Genomic DNA, 15,433 nt, shown 5'->3' on the forward strand with positions numbered 1-15,433 from the left:
AGCTGCTGCAGCTGCTAAGTTACGTCAGTCGTGTCTGACTCTGTGCAACCGCATAGACGACAGCCCAACAGGCTCCTCTGTCCCTGGGATTCTCCAGGCAAGAATATTGGAGTGGGTTGCCATTTCCTTCTCCAATGCATGAAAGTGAAAAGTGAAAGTGAAGTTGCTCAGTCGTATCCGATTCTTAGCAACCCCATGGACTGTAGCCTACCGGGCTCCTCCGTCCATGGGATTCTCCAGGCAAGAGTACTGAGTTGGGTTGCCATGGCCTTCTCCGGTCAGAGAGCTAGATTCCGCATATTGCAAACCCCACATGAAACAATGAAGACCCAGCTTAGCCAAATAAATAAATAAAATAATTTCCTTCCTTTAGAAAATAAAAAGAAAATATCAGCTGCTTGCCCTTCTGGTTCCAGCTGAATACATTTTAATTTCCCTAAGTGAATAGTCCCAACTTCCCAATTTTTTAATCACCCCTTGAGTTTGGCTCAGCTGGTAAAGAATCTGCCTGCAATGTGGGAGACCTGGGTTTGATCCCTGGGTTGGGAAGATCCCCTGGAGAAGGGAATGGCTGCCCGCTCCAGTATTCTGGCCTGGAGAATTCCATGGACTGTTAAGTCCATGAGGTCTCAAAGAGTTGGACACGGCTGGGCGACTTTCACCTTGAGTTTAGATCTGAGCCCCTTTTTCTTCTGATCCAATTTCACTCTCTGCACATGATCGCTCTCTCCCTTGACTTTTCAGTTAGTACCTAAATCTATGTTCTGAACTTCTAGCTCTGTGATGTAAATAACTCTCAGAACGACAATGAGACCAGCTTGAACCTAATTTATTTACTGTCTTAAGGATCACCAAATCATTAAAAAAAACAAAAACATAAAACAGCTTTACATAAACTCACAAACATATCTAGTTGCCATCTCACACCGAATAGTCAGAATCACTGTTCCTCAAGATAGAGGCTATGATGAGAGACACAGAGCAGGGAGACCTGAATGCTGGGTCCTGGAAGACTGCCCAGGTGCTGGGGACAGAGGCAAGGCAGAGTGCGTGTGTGCATGCTCAGTCATGTCCGACTCTTTGTGAGCCCATCAAAATGCATCTTTGGAGTCTCCTGCATTGACAGGCGGATTCTTTACCACTGAGCCACCTGGAACTGTCCCTCCTGGCAAGCACCTCTTCTCAGGGCCTTCCTCTTTGTTCTCCTCTCTAGCCCACTTTTCACATTAAAACAGTGAATTCTGATAAAGGAGGTCCTAGTTAGTTACTCATGTGTAATAGAACCTGGTCTGTAGAGCGACAGTCTGCCATGGGCCCTGAGCGTCTCTGTATGTTTGTGCTGGGTAATGCCAAGAATGCAAGGTTTGACCTCTTGTTCTCTGAGCCATTCTCAGCGAGCATCCCTGAGGGAGGAGGTGATGTTTTCCTCTGAGACACAGATCAGGTTTGCTTATCGCTACTATAACAAGGAGAGTTCCCAAGCTCAGGGTTCCTCTTCTGCAATTCATCACCCTGCACACAAATGTATTCGTCTGGGCCCTCTGCATTGCCCCTGTGGGACTTGCAGGGCATTGTCACAGAGTACTTTATTACTGACCAAGGAATCTCAGCTTCCGCAGTGGCTCAGCAGTAAAGAATCTGCTTGCAATCAAGTAGATGCAGGTTTGATCCCTGGGTCAGGAACATTCCCTTGGAGTGGGAAATGGCAACCCATTTCATTATCCTTGCCTGGGAAATCCCATGGACAGAGGAGCCTGGCAGGTTACAGCCCCCGGGGTCACAGAGTCAGACATGATTTAGGGACTAAATAAAAACAACAAGGAATCTCATGTGTTTGACCGGGATCCATGAAAGAGTAATAGGTCAACTTATTAACTTGTAAATAGGGCAAGGTTAAGTCCCAGACCTAATACTTGAGACCTTTGGGAATCTCCACATTTTCAAATACCATTCTACCAAATATTTTTCACTACAGAATACATGTGAAACTAAGAACAGACAAGCAAACAGAAGTCCAGCGTGATATAGAGGCTCTGTGGCCCAAAGGTCCACTCTCTATAAGTAACATCTACTGCAAAGTGACTCCAAGGCCCACAGTTGTCACAGGTCCTTCAGTGTTGAATATTCACCAGCGAACTGTGAATGTTAGATCCTAGAACACCGTATCTAATGGTTCTTAATTACTGGTATAATCTCTCCTACTGCATGATGACTTCCCAATTGCCTCTCCATGACTTCCAAAAAAAAAAAAAAAAAAAAAGGAGCATGTTGAAAATCCTGCTAGATTTTGTTGTTTGTTTCTGTAGGGTTGGTTGGGCAATGTCAATGTTCTAAGAGATCGGGACCTACAAGTGGTTGGATAAATGAATATTTTGAGGACCCTGGAAATACTACAAACTCTTCTCAGTCTTTCCTCAGATTCACAGACACAGGCATCTGGTCCAAAGAACTTCAGAGATTTCACACTTGTCATTCACAATGCTTAGTGTCCCCAAAACAACAGGTCTCCCTAAACTCTACACACTCAGTTCAAGATCCTCCCACACTGCTGACATGGAAGGAAGCATTGCGCAGGATCAAAGAAGAAACCATGGCCACTTTCTTCCATGCCTGTGGTACCTGCTGAGAGTTGGAGGCCTCTGTTTACAGCCAGGTAGGGGATGTCAATTGTAGGCAGTTCTATATATATCTCCATCCTCCCCGTGTCCGTGTGGAGGCCATCAGTGAGGGAGAACTGGAACTCATCCACTGCCACACCTGGACCACCAGGCATGTACCCAACTAGCCCAGCCAGGATATCTTGGTAGGTGAAGGAGGAGCCCTGGGCCAAAACCCTCCCATCCTCCAGAGGTTCAGAAGCAGTTTGCCTCCAGAGCAGATGACCTGAGGAAGGAAGTAAAAAAAAAAAAGAAAGAAAGAAAGAAACAGTTCAGTTCAGTTCATTCACTCAGTCGTGTCCGACTCTTTGCGACCCTATGAACTGCAGCACGCCAGGCCTCCCTGTCCATCACCGACTCCTGGAGTCCACCCAAACCCATGTCCATCGGGTCAGTGATGCCATCCAACCATCTCATCCTCTGTCATCCCCTTCTCCTCCTGCCCTCAATCTTTCCCAGCATCAGGGTCTTTTCAAATGAGTCAGCTCTTCACATGAGGTGGCCAAAGTATTGGAGTTTCAGCTTCAACATCAGTCCTTCCAATGAACACCCAGGACTGGTCTCCTTTAGGATGGACTGGTTGGATCTCCTTGCAGTCCAAGGGACTCTCAAGAGTCTTCTCCAACACCACAGTTCAAAAGCATCAATTCTTCAGCGCTCAGCTTTCTTTATGGTCCAACTTTCACATCCATGTGGTGGAGCAAATACGGCACCAAAACATTATGTGATTTTGTTAACTTTGAGCCTGGGTATAACGCCAAGCCCCTTGGATGTGTTGATTGCACATGCATAAGTAACCAACAACTCAAAATTTTATACAAAAGCATAGGGTGATGCTTGATGACCTCATCTCCAAATAAAGAAGATAAAGTCCCACTTTTCCTGATTAAAAATCTCTTAAGGGGACACAGATGGATATGGAAATACAGTGGCTTAGGAATCAAATCTCTCTCCACAAATTCAAACTCACTTCACTATCTAAGCCTTATTTTCCTCTTCTGTAGGGTAAAGTAGCACTCTCCACTTGCTGCCTTCCTCCTGAGGCATCTGGGATGAGACCGAGGACTTTATTTTAAACTCCTTTTATATTCAGAAACACACTAATCATCCTTGGGCTGAGGCATATTATCCTATTTTCAAGGGTCATGTGTATGCAATGAAACACAGTGTTTCATTAAAGAAAGTGAAAGTGGATGGAGGCAAGATAAAATGTAATGACCAACAGCTTCTCTGCTGATCTCTCCATCAACAGGAATAGTTTCATCTGTAAAAGGTCAATAGCCATTAGGCCACCAAGCCACCACTTAGGAGATGAAAATTGCAGAGCTTTAGCTAATACTAGGTAGGTGGCACTTAGAAAGGAAGTAGGTAGAAGATTACCATGGTGGTGTTTTAAACCTCTAGTTTAATCAGGAAAAGTGCTTTCTTTGCAAAACAAACGAGCTCATGAAGATTACCTACCATGCCTCTAACCTGAAATGAACACCTTCTGTAATTAATTACAAGGTGGCTATTCTGTTCTTTGTATGAAATAGCCCAGGATGATCAAGCAATGATACCCCCTCCAAGAAGAGGATGTGTAGATTCTGAAAACTTGTTCTGCCTAAGGCTACATAAGAAAGCAAGAAAACAGCTGAAATTGAATTTCAGAGACACCAATTACCCAGGAGTCAGGCTTTTAGAACAACCAGGCTATGGTGACCCCAAAGAATATAAACTGGCTGGGAATTTGATTGTACCTTGATGCAATGAATGGACTACATAGGACTACAGAGGAATGATCAGCTGAAATCTACGTGTTTATTCTAATAACCCATCGAGCACCTCAATTAAGAAGCTTCCCATAGCAGTTATGTCCTACCGTGGCCAGGCTTTTTTGTCAATACAAAAATCAGCTCATTATCTGGAGTGTCCAGGTCCTGCAGGCTCAAAGAAGAATTGCTTATCACCACTCCTGAGCTCAGCTGCACACCAAGGGGCCTCAAGGTCATTCTGGGAGGCTCGTCATTCTTCCTCTGATTAAAGCATAAAATATTAGGTCTACACAGATACTGGTTTAAGAAGAAAAAAAGAGCGCACACTATTCAAAGACAGTAACATCATCACATCAACTTTGACCACTGAGATAGCATTTAATGTGTCATCACCTCTTATTATTATTGTTGTTGTTGTTATTGTATTTTTATTGAAATATAGTTGATTAACAATATTGTGTTAGCTTCAGGTGTATACCAAAGCAGTCCAGTTATATATTTTTTCAGATTACTTTCCATTATAGGGCATTACAAGATATTGAACATAGTTTTTTGTGCTAGACAGTAAATCCTTATTGTTTATTTTATGTATATAGTTTGCATCTAATATGTCACTGTCTTTAATTCTCACTCAAAATGGTTACGTTGAAAGCTGAGCAGATCACATAAACCAGATATCCCCTTGATGGACATGCTACAGAAATCTCAAGCATTCTCCATAGGTACGATGACGGCATTTTCCAGATGCCAGAAGTATGGACATGTGGTTAGACAAGTACAAGTGTACTGGGGGGAAAACAGGGCACATTTTTAAAAATCATAGCTGTCTTAGAACCTATGATAGAGGACACATATTTGAAAGTCCAGGTGTTTAAACTGTCTGTCTGACCAGCCCCAGCAGAAGTCAGCTCCCCTCCACCCTTGCCCCCCAAGGGTGCTGAGAGTGCCATGCTTTGTTTTTTCAAGGCAGAGGGTATTCCATTCTGAGTTTTATCTTTTATCTCTCTCTCTCCTTGCAAGCTTATGTAGTTTCTCAAAAGAGAATATATACAGCATCAGGGAACACATTTCTTTAATGTTACAGTGTGATGAACAAACACGCTAAAATGTTAGAAAAAGCAAGTTTGCACATAGAACTACATACAATAATTGCAGGGGAAAATAAGCATATGTTACTTTTCACCTCATGTGAGGCTAGCAAGTTTTCTCTGTCTGTGAGAACGAAGTGTCTTCACACAGACCAGATAGATTTCATCCTAAAATGGAAATTCAGATTTCCAAGTCATACCATCTCCAAATGTCAGCCTTAATTCTACAAGTTTCCTAAAGGTCAGGGTTATGTTTTTTAAATTGACCTCTAAAATTGAAGGTCCAACCCAATTTTATTTGTTTTTGAGTTCTTTAGAAGCTATCTAATGGTGGGATATTGTGGTCAAAGGCCCAACTTTTCCAACTTCCAGAATCTTTACCTCGATGGTGATGTTGATGCTGTGGACTTCTGATCGACTGTTTCCATCACTTACATAAAAACTGAAAATATCGTGGGTTGGCTCAATGCTTTCATGAACACTCTGAAAGTAGTAAATGTAGTTTTCCAGGACATCTTGAATAGGGAACGATGCCTCTAGGTCACTGGTAGTTCCAGGGCCAAACCGATCACCTGCACCAACAGCAAGAGGGAACTTTTATCTTGATCCATAAATTGCTGCTTTCTGAGCTGAACCAGAAAGCATAACAGCACTATCAACAAAAGATGAAAACAAGTTTGAGAATAAAGGTGGGAGAATGGAATTTGAAGACTTGGGCGGGACCCCAGTTTCCCCATTATTTCTCATCAAAAAATGGGACTCAAATGAGTCGCGTGTATGAAAGTACTCAGAATGCTATTAATTAATAGAGCACAGAATCAGTGGTTGTTTTGTTAGAAATATTTGACAAAATAAGTCATGGGGCAAATATTGATATAGGAGTAAAAGTTTTACACTTTAGTCAATTTCAAAACCGTTTTGCAAGAGGAACCTTTTTTTTCTACACAAGAAAGGGTGAACTGTATATCTTTAAATCTAAGAAATATCTCCTTAAGCATGTTTTAATTTGACAATTCAGGTCCTTAAGAAACCTCATGGGCTAGTGCTCAGCCCCCTGGGATGGTACACTAGGACCACTGTGATGTTCAGGGACCATCCAGAGCTCAGGTGTAGTTCAGGCACTGAGATGCTCAAGTATCATTCAGAGTTTCATGGAAAGTGCTGCTTATCTCTTCTTTTCATTCCAACCCCAAAGGCCAAGGGAAAGAATAAGCACTGTCTAAATGTTGGATGACTTGTCTCTTATTTGGACTAAATCTCTCTAAATGATTGATTTTAAATGGTTACATTTTCTTCTAAACAGAGGAGAAAAAAGAAACCCCTGTATCTTCAAACACTCCCTAGATATACATCAACAAAGAAAAGTGTAGATAGAAGATCTGAAAACAATAACACTTTCTCTTTCCCTCTTCCATGGTTTTTGCAAAGATGAGGTCATATATTAAAAGGCCACTGACTTCCTAGTAGAAGACAGACAGGGTCATTTTTTGCTGACCTCCAAATTGAAAGAGTAGGAATGAAAACGTTTTATTTACAATTTGTGACAAGAATTCAAGACAAATGTTCTTTTTTTCAGACGTGAATTTTCTTAAATTTTACCCTTCAGATTTGATTCCTCTGGATACTAAAAGCATAGAGGAGTCTAAATGATCAGTGACCTGATAACCCCTAGGGCACACAGTTCAGAGTTTCCAAAAGGAATTGCTATGACGCCTTAAAACTTTAATTTTCTCTTTCTATTTATCACTATAAATATAAGAAATATGGCATCTTTATTTGGGTAAAAACTACACTAAGTAAGTGAATCCTAAAAATGTATTCAAATAGAATGACATTCTATCATTAGAGAACAAGCTATTCAACAAGTGAATCTGTCACTGAAGCGTTAAGCATTAATCCTTTTGATTCTTAAAACTGCACCTTCTATTTTTTCATGTAAACCATTCTTATTAATGAGCTTCCTTGCCTTCTTCAACAGAATATACTATGTGCAAATTAAATAGTTCTTGATGTGTGGAGGGTATATCATGAACATCTATTACTGCCCTGTGCTGGAACACAGCGATGCCCAACAGGTAATTAAGGTGGGCCCTATTTGTGCACCACCCTCCATACTAGCTCAGTTGTTGAAGAATCCACCTGCAATGCAGGAGACCCCAGTTCGATTCCTGGGTCAGGAAGATCCCCTGGAGAAGGGATAAGCTACCCACTTCAGTATTCTTGAGCTTCCCTTGTGGCTCAGCTAGTAAAGAATCTGCCTGCAATGCAGGAGACCTGAGTTTGATCCCTGGGTTGGGAAGACCCCCTGGAGAAGGGAAAGGCTACCCACTCCAGTATCCTGGCCTGGAGAATTCCATGGCTTAATAGTCCATGGGGTTGCAAAGAGTAAGACATGACTGAGCTACTGTCACTAATTCTGCTGGCACTAAAGGAATGCAGGTTCCACACTATTAGATTTTATACTGAACAATATGACTATTCTGTTCTTGTGCTAGTGTGAACTTAAAAGATTCTTCTAATGTTTTTAAAAAGATGTTCTTTTGGTTAGCTGGACTCTGAATCTAGGTAGCTAGTTTCATATGTATAAAATGAGACTCCATTCTGAAAGCCCACGAAGCACAGGATGGGACCTTACATGATGTGTGTTAGGACAATGATTTGCCCCCCTGAACGTCTTTTCCTTACTTCCCATGTATGGATGTGAGAGTTGGACTGTGAAGAAAGCTGAGCGCCGAAGAATTGATGCTTTTGAACTGTGGTGTTGGAGAAGACACTTGGGAGTCCCTTGGACTGCAAGGAGAGCCAACCAGTCCATTCTGAAGGAGATCAGGCCTGGGTGTTCTTAACATAAAACAGGGCTAGTGCACTGGGACGACCCAGAGGGATGGAATGGGGAGGGAGGAGGGAGGAGGGTTCAGGATGGGGAACACATGTATACCTGTGGCGGATTCATTTTGATATTTGGCAAAACTAATATAATTATGTAAAGTTTAAAAATAAAATTTAAAAAAAACACAAAAAAACAGTGTTAGAAAGCCTTATCAGAAACCACCCAGAGAGAAGAGAAGGCTGGGGGCAACCATCCCTTTCTGATTCCCCACTTTTGCTTGTGCTCGCTTGTGCTCTTTCTTCTGCGAGAAACACTGTTTTCCCTCTGCCCACAGCAACTCCCACTAACCCTTCCTCAGACATTCCCGCCTTCCCAGGCAAAAGTAATTGCTTTGTCCTGTATCCTTTCTCAGTGCTTTGCTCCTTTCCCTGTCCTGATGTTTCATGATTATAACATCAGTCTTTGTATCTGTCTCCTGCACGAGGCCGGGGCTGTGTCTTATTCCTCTTATAATCCACTGCCTCTCAAATACTGGAGAGGGTAGCCTTCCCTTTCTCCAGGGGATCTTCCCAACCAAGGGATTGAACCCAGGTCTCCTGCATTGCAGGCGGATTCTTTACCAAATCTAACTCAGCAGTAAACAAATCTAAGGGCACACGCTGCAAAGCAGGATGGGGAAAAGACTCAAGGTTTTCTCTAGGAAAACATGACCCCTGCTAAATGAGTTTCTGGTAAAACTCGGCTCAAATCCCAGGCATCACGCCGGCCACAAACACCTTCAGTCAATAGCCTCTCTGTGGGAGCTGCGAGCTGCACGCCAATTAGAGCCGAGCGCCAGCACTCAGGAGCCTCCCAGCAGAGGTGGCGGTACGGTCACCTGCCAGGAGCTGTCTCAACTGCCAGTCACTGTGGACACAGGGGCCTGTGGACAGTCCCCGCCTCTCTCCTTCCCTCCTCTGTGATAACCACCAAGAGCAGTGGGTCCAGGGCAGATGGTGGGGGAGAGGGTCACAGACAGACAAGCACGCATTTCAATTCACGTCACATATTTAGAAAAAGCTGAGACGTCAGCTCTGGTTCAGCTAAACAGTAGCTGTCTCACAATAAAACAACAGACAATCTTATTTCCTTGACATTCAATTTCGAGTGCAATCCCCAAGCCCCTCTGTCCTAATGGCTGGCACTTTTCCCTTGATCTAGTTTTCCCCACGGCACTGATTGACCTCCTAACATCTTCCACAATTTTCTCATTTCTTAGGTTTCTTATCTGTCTCCTCCCACCAGGATCTAAGGCACCACAAAGGTAAGGGTTTCTGTTTGGTTTACTGATCTACATGTGTGTATGCTCAGCAGTTTCAGTCGTGTACGACTCTTTGAAACTGCATGGACTGCAGCCCACCAGGATCCTCTGTCCATGGGATTTTCCAGGCAAGAATACTGGAGTGGGTTGCCACGCCCTCCTCCAGAGGACCTTCCCAACCCAGGGATCGAACCCATGTCTCCTGTGTCTTCTGCATTGCAGGCAGATTTTTTACCACTGAGTCACCGGGGAAGCCCCTTACTGATCTATCCCCAGTGCTTAAAAAAGTGCTTCACATACAGGAAATGCTCAGTCAATATTTGTTGAGTCAACAAGACCTTCCTTCCATTTCTCGGAAATGGTTCCACCCCTCTTCGGGTCTCCTTGTCCAGGTTAATTGCAGGAAGTGACCCCCCTCTACCCTGCCACCCTGCCTCTTCTCTCCAGGTCTGGAACAATTCCATAGCCAGGATGGTACCTGTCCCCGTGTTCTCGATGCAGCCGTACTGGGGCAGGGCGCTTAGCTTAATGATGGCATCCTCCTGGAAACTGTCCTCAGCAGCAGCAGCGAAGAAATGGTGAAAAGAGAGTGGGGTCCTCCCTCCCTCGTCAACCTAAGAAAGAAAAGATTGGAGAGAGTCCTTGGGCGGTTACGCGGACTGCAGTAAAAAAGGACTGAATCGAAAATTGCTGCCTGGGGTGACCTTCCACGTGTTTGGGGAGGCAGATCTCTACAGACAAGATGAGGAATGTGCCAGCTTCTGGGGCCCGGCCATCCTTCAGCATCTCTCAGAGCCGTGCTCAGATGCAGTGACGTCCGTGTTTGCCTTCAAAGCTGTGCTTCTTCCATGATGGATCTGGTTATAAAGCAGCTCTGGCCCATTCTAATCACCCACCTCGGAACAGCTGCATGGCAGGAGGACTGCCTTCCTTCGTATCAACGTTCAAAAGTTTGCAGCTTCAGAATGATCCATCCAGTCCTCCCTTGGATACTGTGGGTGCATCCTGTCCTATAGGAGTTCCCACCAGAGATAAAGTCCGCTTTATCCCGTGAGAGTGTATGCTTAAAGGTGCAAGGGAAGACCAGGCTCACCGTACCTGAAAGCTAGTGCTTATCATTACTGTCAAAGAGAATAATAAATTGGTTTAAGTAAAAGCAGTAGCTCCAGCTGCCTTTTTCCTTTCGGGCCCTGTTTTGTATGCTAACGTTGCAACCTGAGCCTAGTGTTTTTTGTAGCCTCCTGGATATGCAACTTGGCTTCTGAATGACTGTTGGCTAAATACAGGAAGATTTACAAATTATAAAGTGGAAGGTCACCCTGACTCTGAGAATGGGGACGGTGCAAACGGCTTCCCCAGGGTGGATGTGAAAAGATGAGTAGAATATCAGAACCATTCAGAAACAACTGAGTTCTACAAATTTTCAGTTGCTCAAGAAAATCAGAAATCCTGAGTTTGGGGCATTATGGTATGTACATAGAGTGGAATAAGAAAGTGAATTAACTTTTATGGAATCCCTACTATGGGCCAGTTCTGTACTGGAGCTTTTTAATGCTATTTGATTCATCATCAGAGTAATCCTTTATGTAATAGGAATAGTAGTAACACTTTAAAAATGAAGCAACTAAGGCTAAGAAAGATTATTTAATTGGTCCAAGATCAGTCAGCTAGTAACCGAACTGGCACTTGAACTCAGGTACAGGTAACTTCATAATCGGGGTACATTACATGGACCCCCACCCTCCACACACCAAGGAACTGTCAATATTGTTTACAGAGGTAAGTATCAACTCAATTTAAGATGTGACCCAGGACTCTATCCATATTCCTATGTTTTAGTTGCTGCAAACATTAGAGTATAAATACCTCAAAAAATACATCTCTACACTCCTACTACTATACACATCTAGCATAGTATACAAAATACTGTACACAAATAGATCTGTGTCTGGCACAGAAATATTTGTTGACTAATTAAATAATGCAGTTATAATGATTTGATCTTATGCATTTAATTATTTTCATCCTTTTTGAAAAACTAATGATTAAAAGCCATAATAGCTTGATTCTATGGCTTAGATATTTGAGGGGAAGGACCTGACAGCCAGTTTAGATAGAAATCCTTCATTCACACGGGCGCAGACTCCAGCTTTCTACAGCACCCACCGTTCGTTGATCTGAACTGCTTACCGTGATAAGGTCAGCAAAAGCAATGACTGGGGGTGGATCCTTGACGGGCGTGATGGTGATGGTAAACTTCTGATTGTCCAGACGGTTGTGGTCCATATCAGAGACAGAGAAGTGGAAGCTGTCAGTAACTGGATGACCGCCGGTCTCAAACGCGGCCGAATACCTATGGAAGTCAAGAGAAGAATGGAATGAATGAGCTACACTGTCAGGTCAAGTCAGACGACTGAATCTCTGTTTAAAAATGGGGCCAGAGGCAACATAATCTTTCACGGGAACTATGGGTTAGTTGCTTACATATTTTAAAAAATTCTGGGTAGTACCAGGTGGTTATAATACCTAATTTTCTTGTTGTTGATGTCTTCCATTGTGAAATTAGAAATCTCTGAGAGTTCTTCCACCTCAGGTCCTGAGGTTTTTAAGAGAGCACCGTACATGGGCAGAGAAGTTATCTGAATCCAGATCTCCGGGTCGGAGGAAGAATCATCCTAATCAAGCAAACACGATACAAGACATGAATGCCCATTTGCAGGAAGACATATTTTCAGTAAAGATTACAGGTGCTCCTTTTTCTGCTAAATCTCCTTAAGCAATACCATGTTAAACTGCATGAAAATCTCACTATTTATTCCTCCTAAAATGTCTCTTTGACAGTCATCTTTGAAGAGTAGCTCAAGATAATAGCAGGAAATGCACTTTAAGTATGGGGCATAAAAGAAAGAGGGAAAGAAAAAAAGCTCAATGGTTACTGTAAGAGCCACATAAAGTTTTGTTTTTATTACAAGCAGCTAGTGAAGTACAAACATGGTCAGAAATATGTCATTCTTCTAGAAACACAGTTGTAGGCTTCTTCTAGAGTTTTTAGTACAGTTTGCTTTTTAGAAAGAGGTAAACGTTTTGGAAATAGGTAAAACTCCACTGCTGCTGCTGCTGCTGCTAAGTCGCTTCAGTCATGTCCGACTCTGTGTGACCCCATAGATGGCAGCCCACCAGCCTCCCCCGTCCCTGGGATTTTCCAGGCAAGAACACTGGAGTGGGTTGCCATTTCCTTCTCCAATGCATGCATGCATGCTAAGTTGCTTCAGTCATGTCCAACTCTATGCGACCCTATGCTAAAACATATGATAACAATAATTTAAAAATTCAGTGAAACAAAGAATGGAAGGTAAGGACTCACTTTAAAGAGTAGTCAACACAATAAAAAATTTTACCTTAACAGAAAAATTTAAGAAGTCTTATGAATTTCATTCTGACCAAGCCTATGCATGCTCAACCCCTGAGGTGCCCAATCCTAATGAAGACTGTTTATTTCCCTTTCCTCTGCACAGTTTATTTACTGAGAAATAAAATTGGCTTCCTGTTTCTACATGGAGAATAATTGAAGACAATAATTGAATGTCTTAACAATTTCTTCTTTCTTCAAGGATATTTTTGGAAATATCTAGAAGGGAGGCAACATCTTCTTGGAAAGATCCCGAGTCATTCATCTTTTAGACCAGTTGGCTGTGAACATGAGGGCACTCTACACTTCACCCCAGCAACAATGAAGATAAATATTGCATGACCAAGTATACTTTCACATGCAAACTTGCATGGCTATGATGCACAGTTAGCTGAGGTTGGAGATCAGAAATGTGAGCACAGCTGCCTGGTGATCTAGGGGAGCAGGTTTTGGTCAGCTCTCATTTCTATCCTTGGGGACCTTTTTAAGTTGGCAGTTCAGAGCCTCAAGGCAAGATCATAGAACTTTCCATATTTCCTCACATCAGTTGACAGTAACAAGGAAGGAAACGCAAATTTATCAAAGCTGTAAAACTTCAGAAAACAGCCCCTAAATTTATGCTTTAAAAGTTTCTCTATTTTTCTTCATGGGTTATCAAATACAACATGCAGGCTTCCAAAAGACTACTTGCTATAATATTACTGTGAGTAGCCTCTGAGGGGGAATTTTTAAAAGACAGCCAAGTATTCTAAGGCACTGTCTTCTGAGATGGTGATAAACTACAAGGACAGAGCTCCTGGCTCTTGATGAGAATGAACAGCTTCTAAATTCCACATTGGCAAATTTGGCAAAGAAATGCTTATGTCATATCAGGCCCAACTTATTATAATTTTTCAAATCTCAAGTGACTGCTGGGTTTGAAACAGTGTGAAATCAGCTGGATTTTTTCCTGAATGCTGTCATCGTTTAAAGAAACTTACTACTTTGAGATATCCAAGATACTGTGGGTGAAAAATTTTTAAGAACATAGACCTTGATTTTATGTAATTTTTCTACTCGAAGACCTTCTTACCCATTTTGTGTTAATTCACTTTTTCATTTTCTTTTTTATTATCTATACATCTATTGACACACCATTCAACACAAGGATGGGAACTCTGATGATTAACATTTTATGCCCCTCTTTCATCCTGTCCCTGGTCCTACCATCACACCATGGATCTTGCTTTTTGACTTCCTTGAATCTCTTGGAATAATTTGATATATTATTGTAAAGTTGTTGTTGTTGTTGTTGAGTTGCTCAGTCCTGTCGGGTTCTTTGTGATCCCATGGACTGCAGCATGTCCTTCACTATCTCCCGGCGTTTGCTCAAACTCATGTCCATTAAGTTAGTGATGCCTCCAACCATGTCATCCTCTGTCATCCCCTTCTTGGCCTGCCCTCAATCTTTCCCAGTATCAGAGTCTTTTCCAATGAGTTGGCTCTTCATATCAGGTAGCCAAAGTATTAGAGATTCAGCATCAGTCCTTTGAATGAATATTCAGGATTGATTTCCTTTAGGATTGACAGGTTTGATCTTGCTGTCCAAGGGACTCTCAAGAGTCTTCTCCAGCACCACAGTTTGAAAGCATCAATTCATCGGTACTCAAGGGTGAGAGTTATAGTCCAACTCTCATATTCGTACGTGGCTACTAAGAAAGCCATAGCTTTGATTATACAGATCTTTGTTGGCAAACTACTGTAAAGTAGTTGTAGTATTTTTTAAAATGTATTAAAAGGGAGTTAGACCCTCCTCTTGTGGGATTTCTATTTCTTTTCACTCAATAGAAGACTGCTAAGATCCATGATTTTATTTTTCTTTTTTTTTTTTTTTTTAAATTTTATTTTATTTTTAAACTTTACATAACTGTATTAGATTTGCCAAATATCAAAATGAATCTGCCACAGGTATACATGTGTTCCCCATCCTGAACCCTCCTCCCTCCTCCCTCCCCATTCCATCCCTCTGGGTCGTCCCAGTGCACCAGCCCCAAGCATCCAGTATTGTGCATCGAACCTGGACTGGCAACTCATTTCATACATGATATTTTACATGTTTCAATGCCATTCTCCCAAATCTTCCCACCCTCTCCCTCTCCCACAGAGTCCATAAGACTGTTCTATATGTATAGAACAGTCTCATGATTTTATTTTTCATGATCCATGATTTATATTCTTTTCACTCAGTAGAAGACGGCTAAGATCCATTATTTTATTTATTTTCTTGGGCTCCAAAATCACTGGAGATGGTGACTGCAGTCATGAAATTGAAAGGCACTTACTTGCTCCTTGGAAGAAAATATACGACAAACCTAGACAGCATATTAAAAAGCAGAGACATTACTTTCCCAATAAA

The 15,433-nt window shown here is 42.3% G+C and overlaps 1 protein-coding gene and 1 long non-coding RNA gene across 3 annotated transcripts in view; one reads left to right on the forward strand and one right to left on the reverse strand.

The window, feature by feature from the left end:
• The window catches only part of LOC112586161, a 28,778-nt gene extending 18,567 nt beyond the window's left edge, over positions 1-10,211 (forward strand). Inside the window, exons 3-4 of the long non-coding RNA XR_003110545.3 lie at positions 9,588-9,632; positions 10,077-10,211. This is a non-coding gene — a long non-coding RNA (uncharacterized LOC112586161). The remainder of the gene's footprint in view (positions 1-9,587; positions 9,633-10,076) is intronic.
• The window catches only part of FRAS1 (Fraser extracellular matrix complex subunit 1), a 522,812-nt gene that overhangs the window by 89,286 nt on the left and 418,093 nt on the right, over positions 1-15,433 (reverse strand). For both annotated transcript variants that reach the window (XM_044945743.2, XM_025289852.3), the window contains 6 exons: positions 12,156-12,304; positions 11,820-11,982; positions 10,108-10,243; positions 5,881-6,071; positions 4,519-4,672; positions 2,620-2,883 (listed from right to left, as the gene is read on the reverse strand). In XM_044945743.2, coding sequence (XP_044801678.2) covers positions 2,620-2,883; positions 4,519-4,672; positions 5,881-6,071; positions 10,108-10,243; positions 11,820-11,982; positions 12,156-12,304 — 1,057 coding nt within the window. The remainder of the gene's footprint in view (positions 1-2,619; positions 2,884-4,518; positions 4,673-5,880; positions 6,072-10,107; positions 10,244-11,819; positions 11,983-12,155; positions 12,305-15,433) is intronic.

This window comes from Bubalus bubalis, chromosome 7 (genome assembly GCF_019923935.1).
Source record: "Bubalus bubalis isolate 160015118507 breed Murrah chromosome 7, NDDB_SH_1, whole genome shotgun sequence".
Classification (NCBI taxonomy): domain Eukaryota; kingdom Metazoa; phylum Chordata; class Mammalia; order Artiodactyla; family Bovidae; genus Bubalus; species Bubalus bubalis.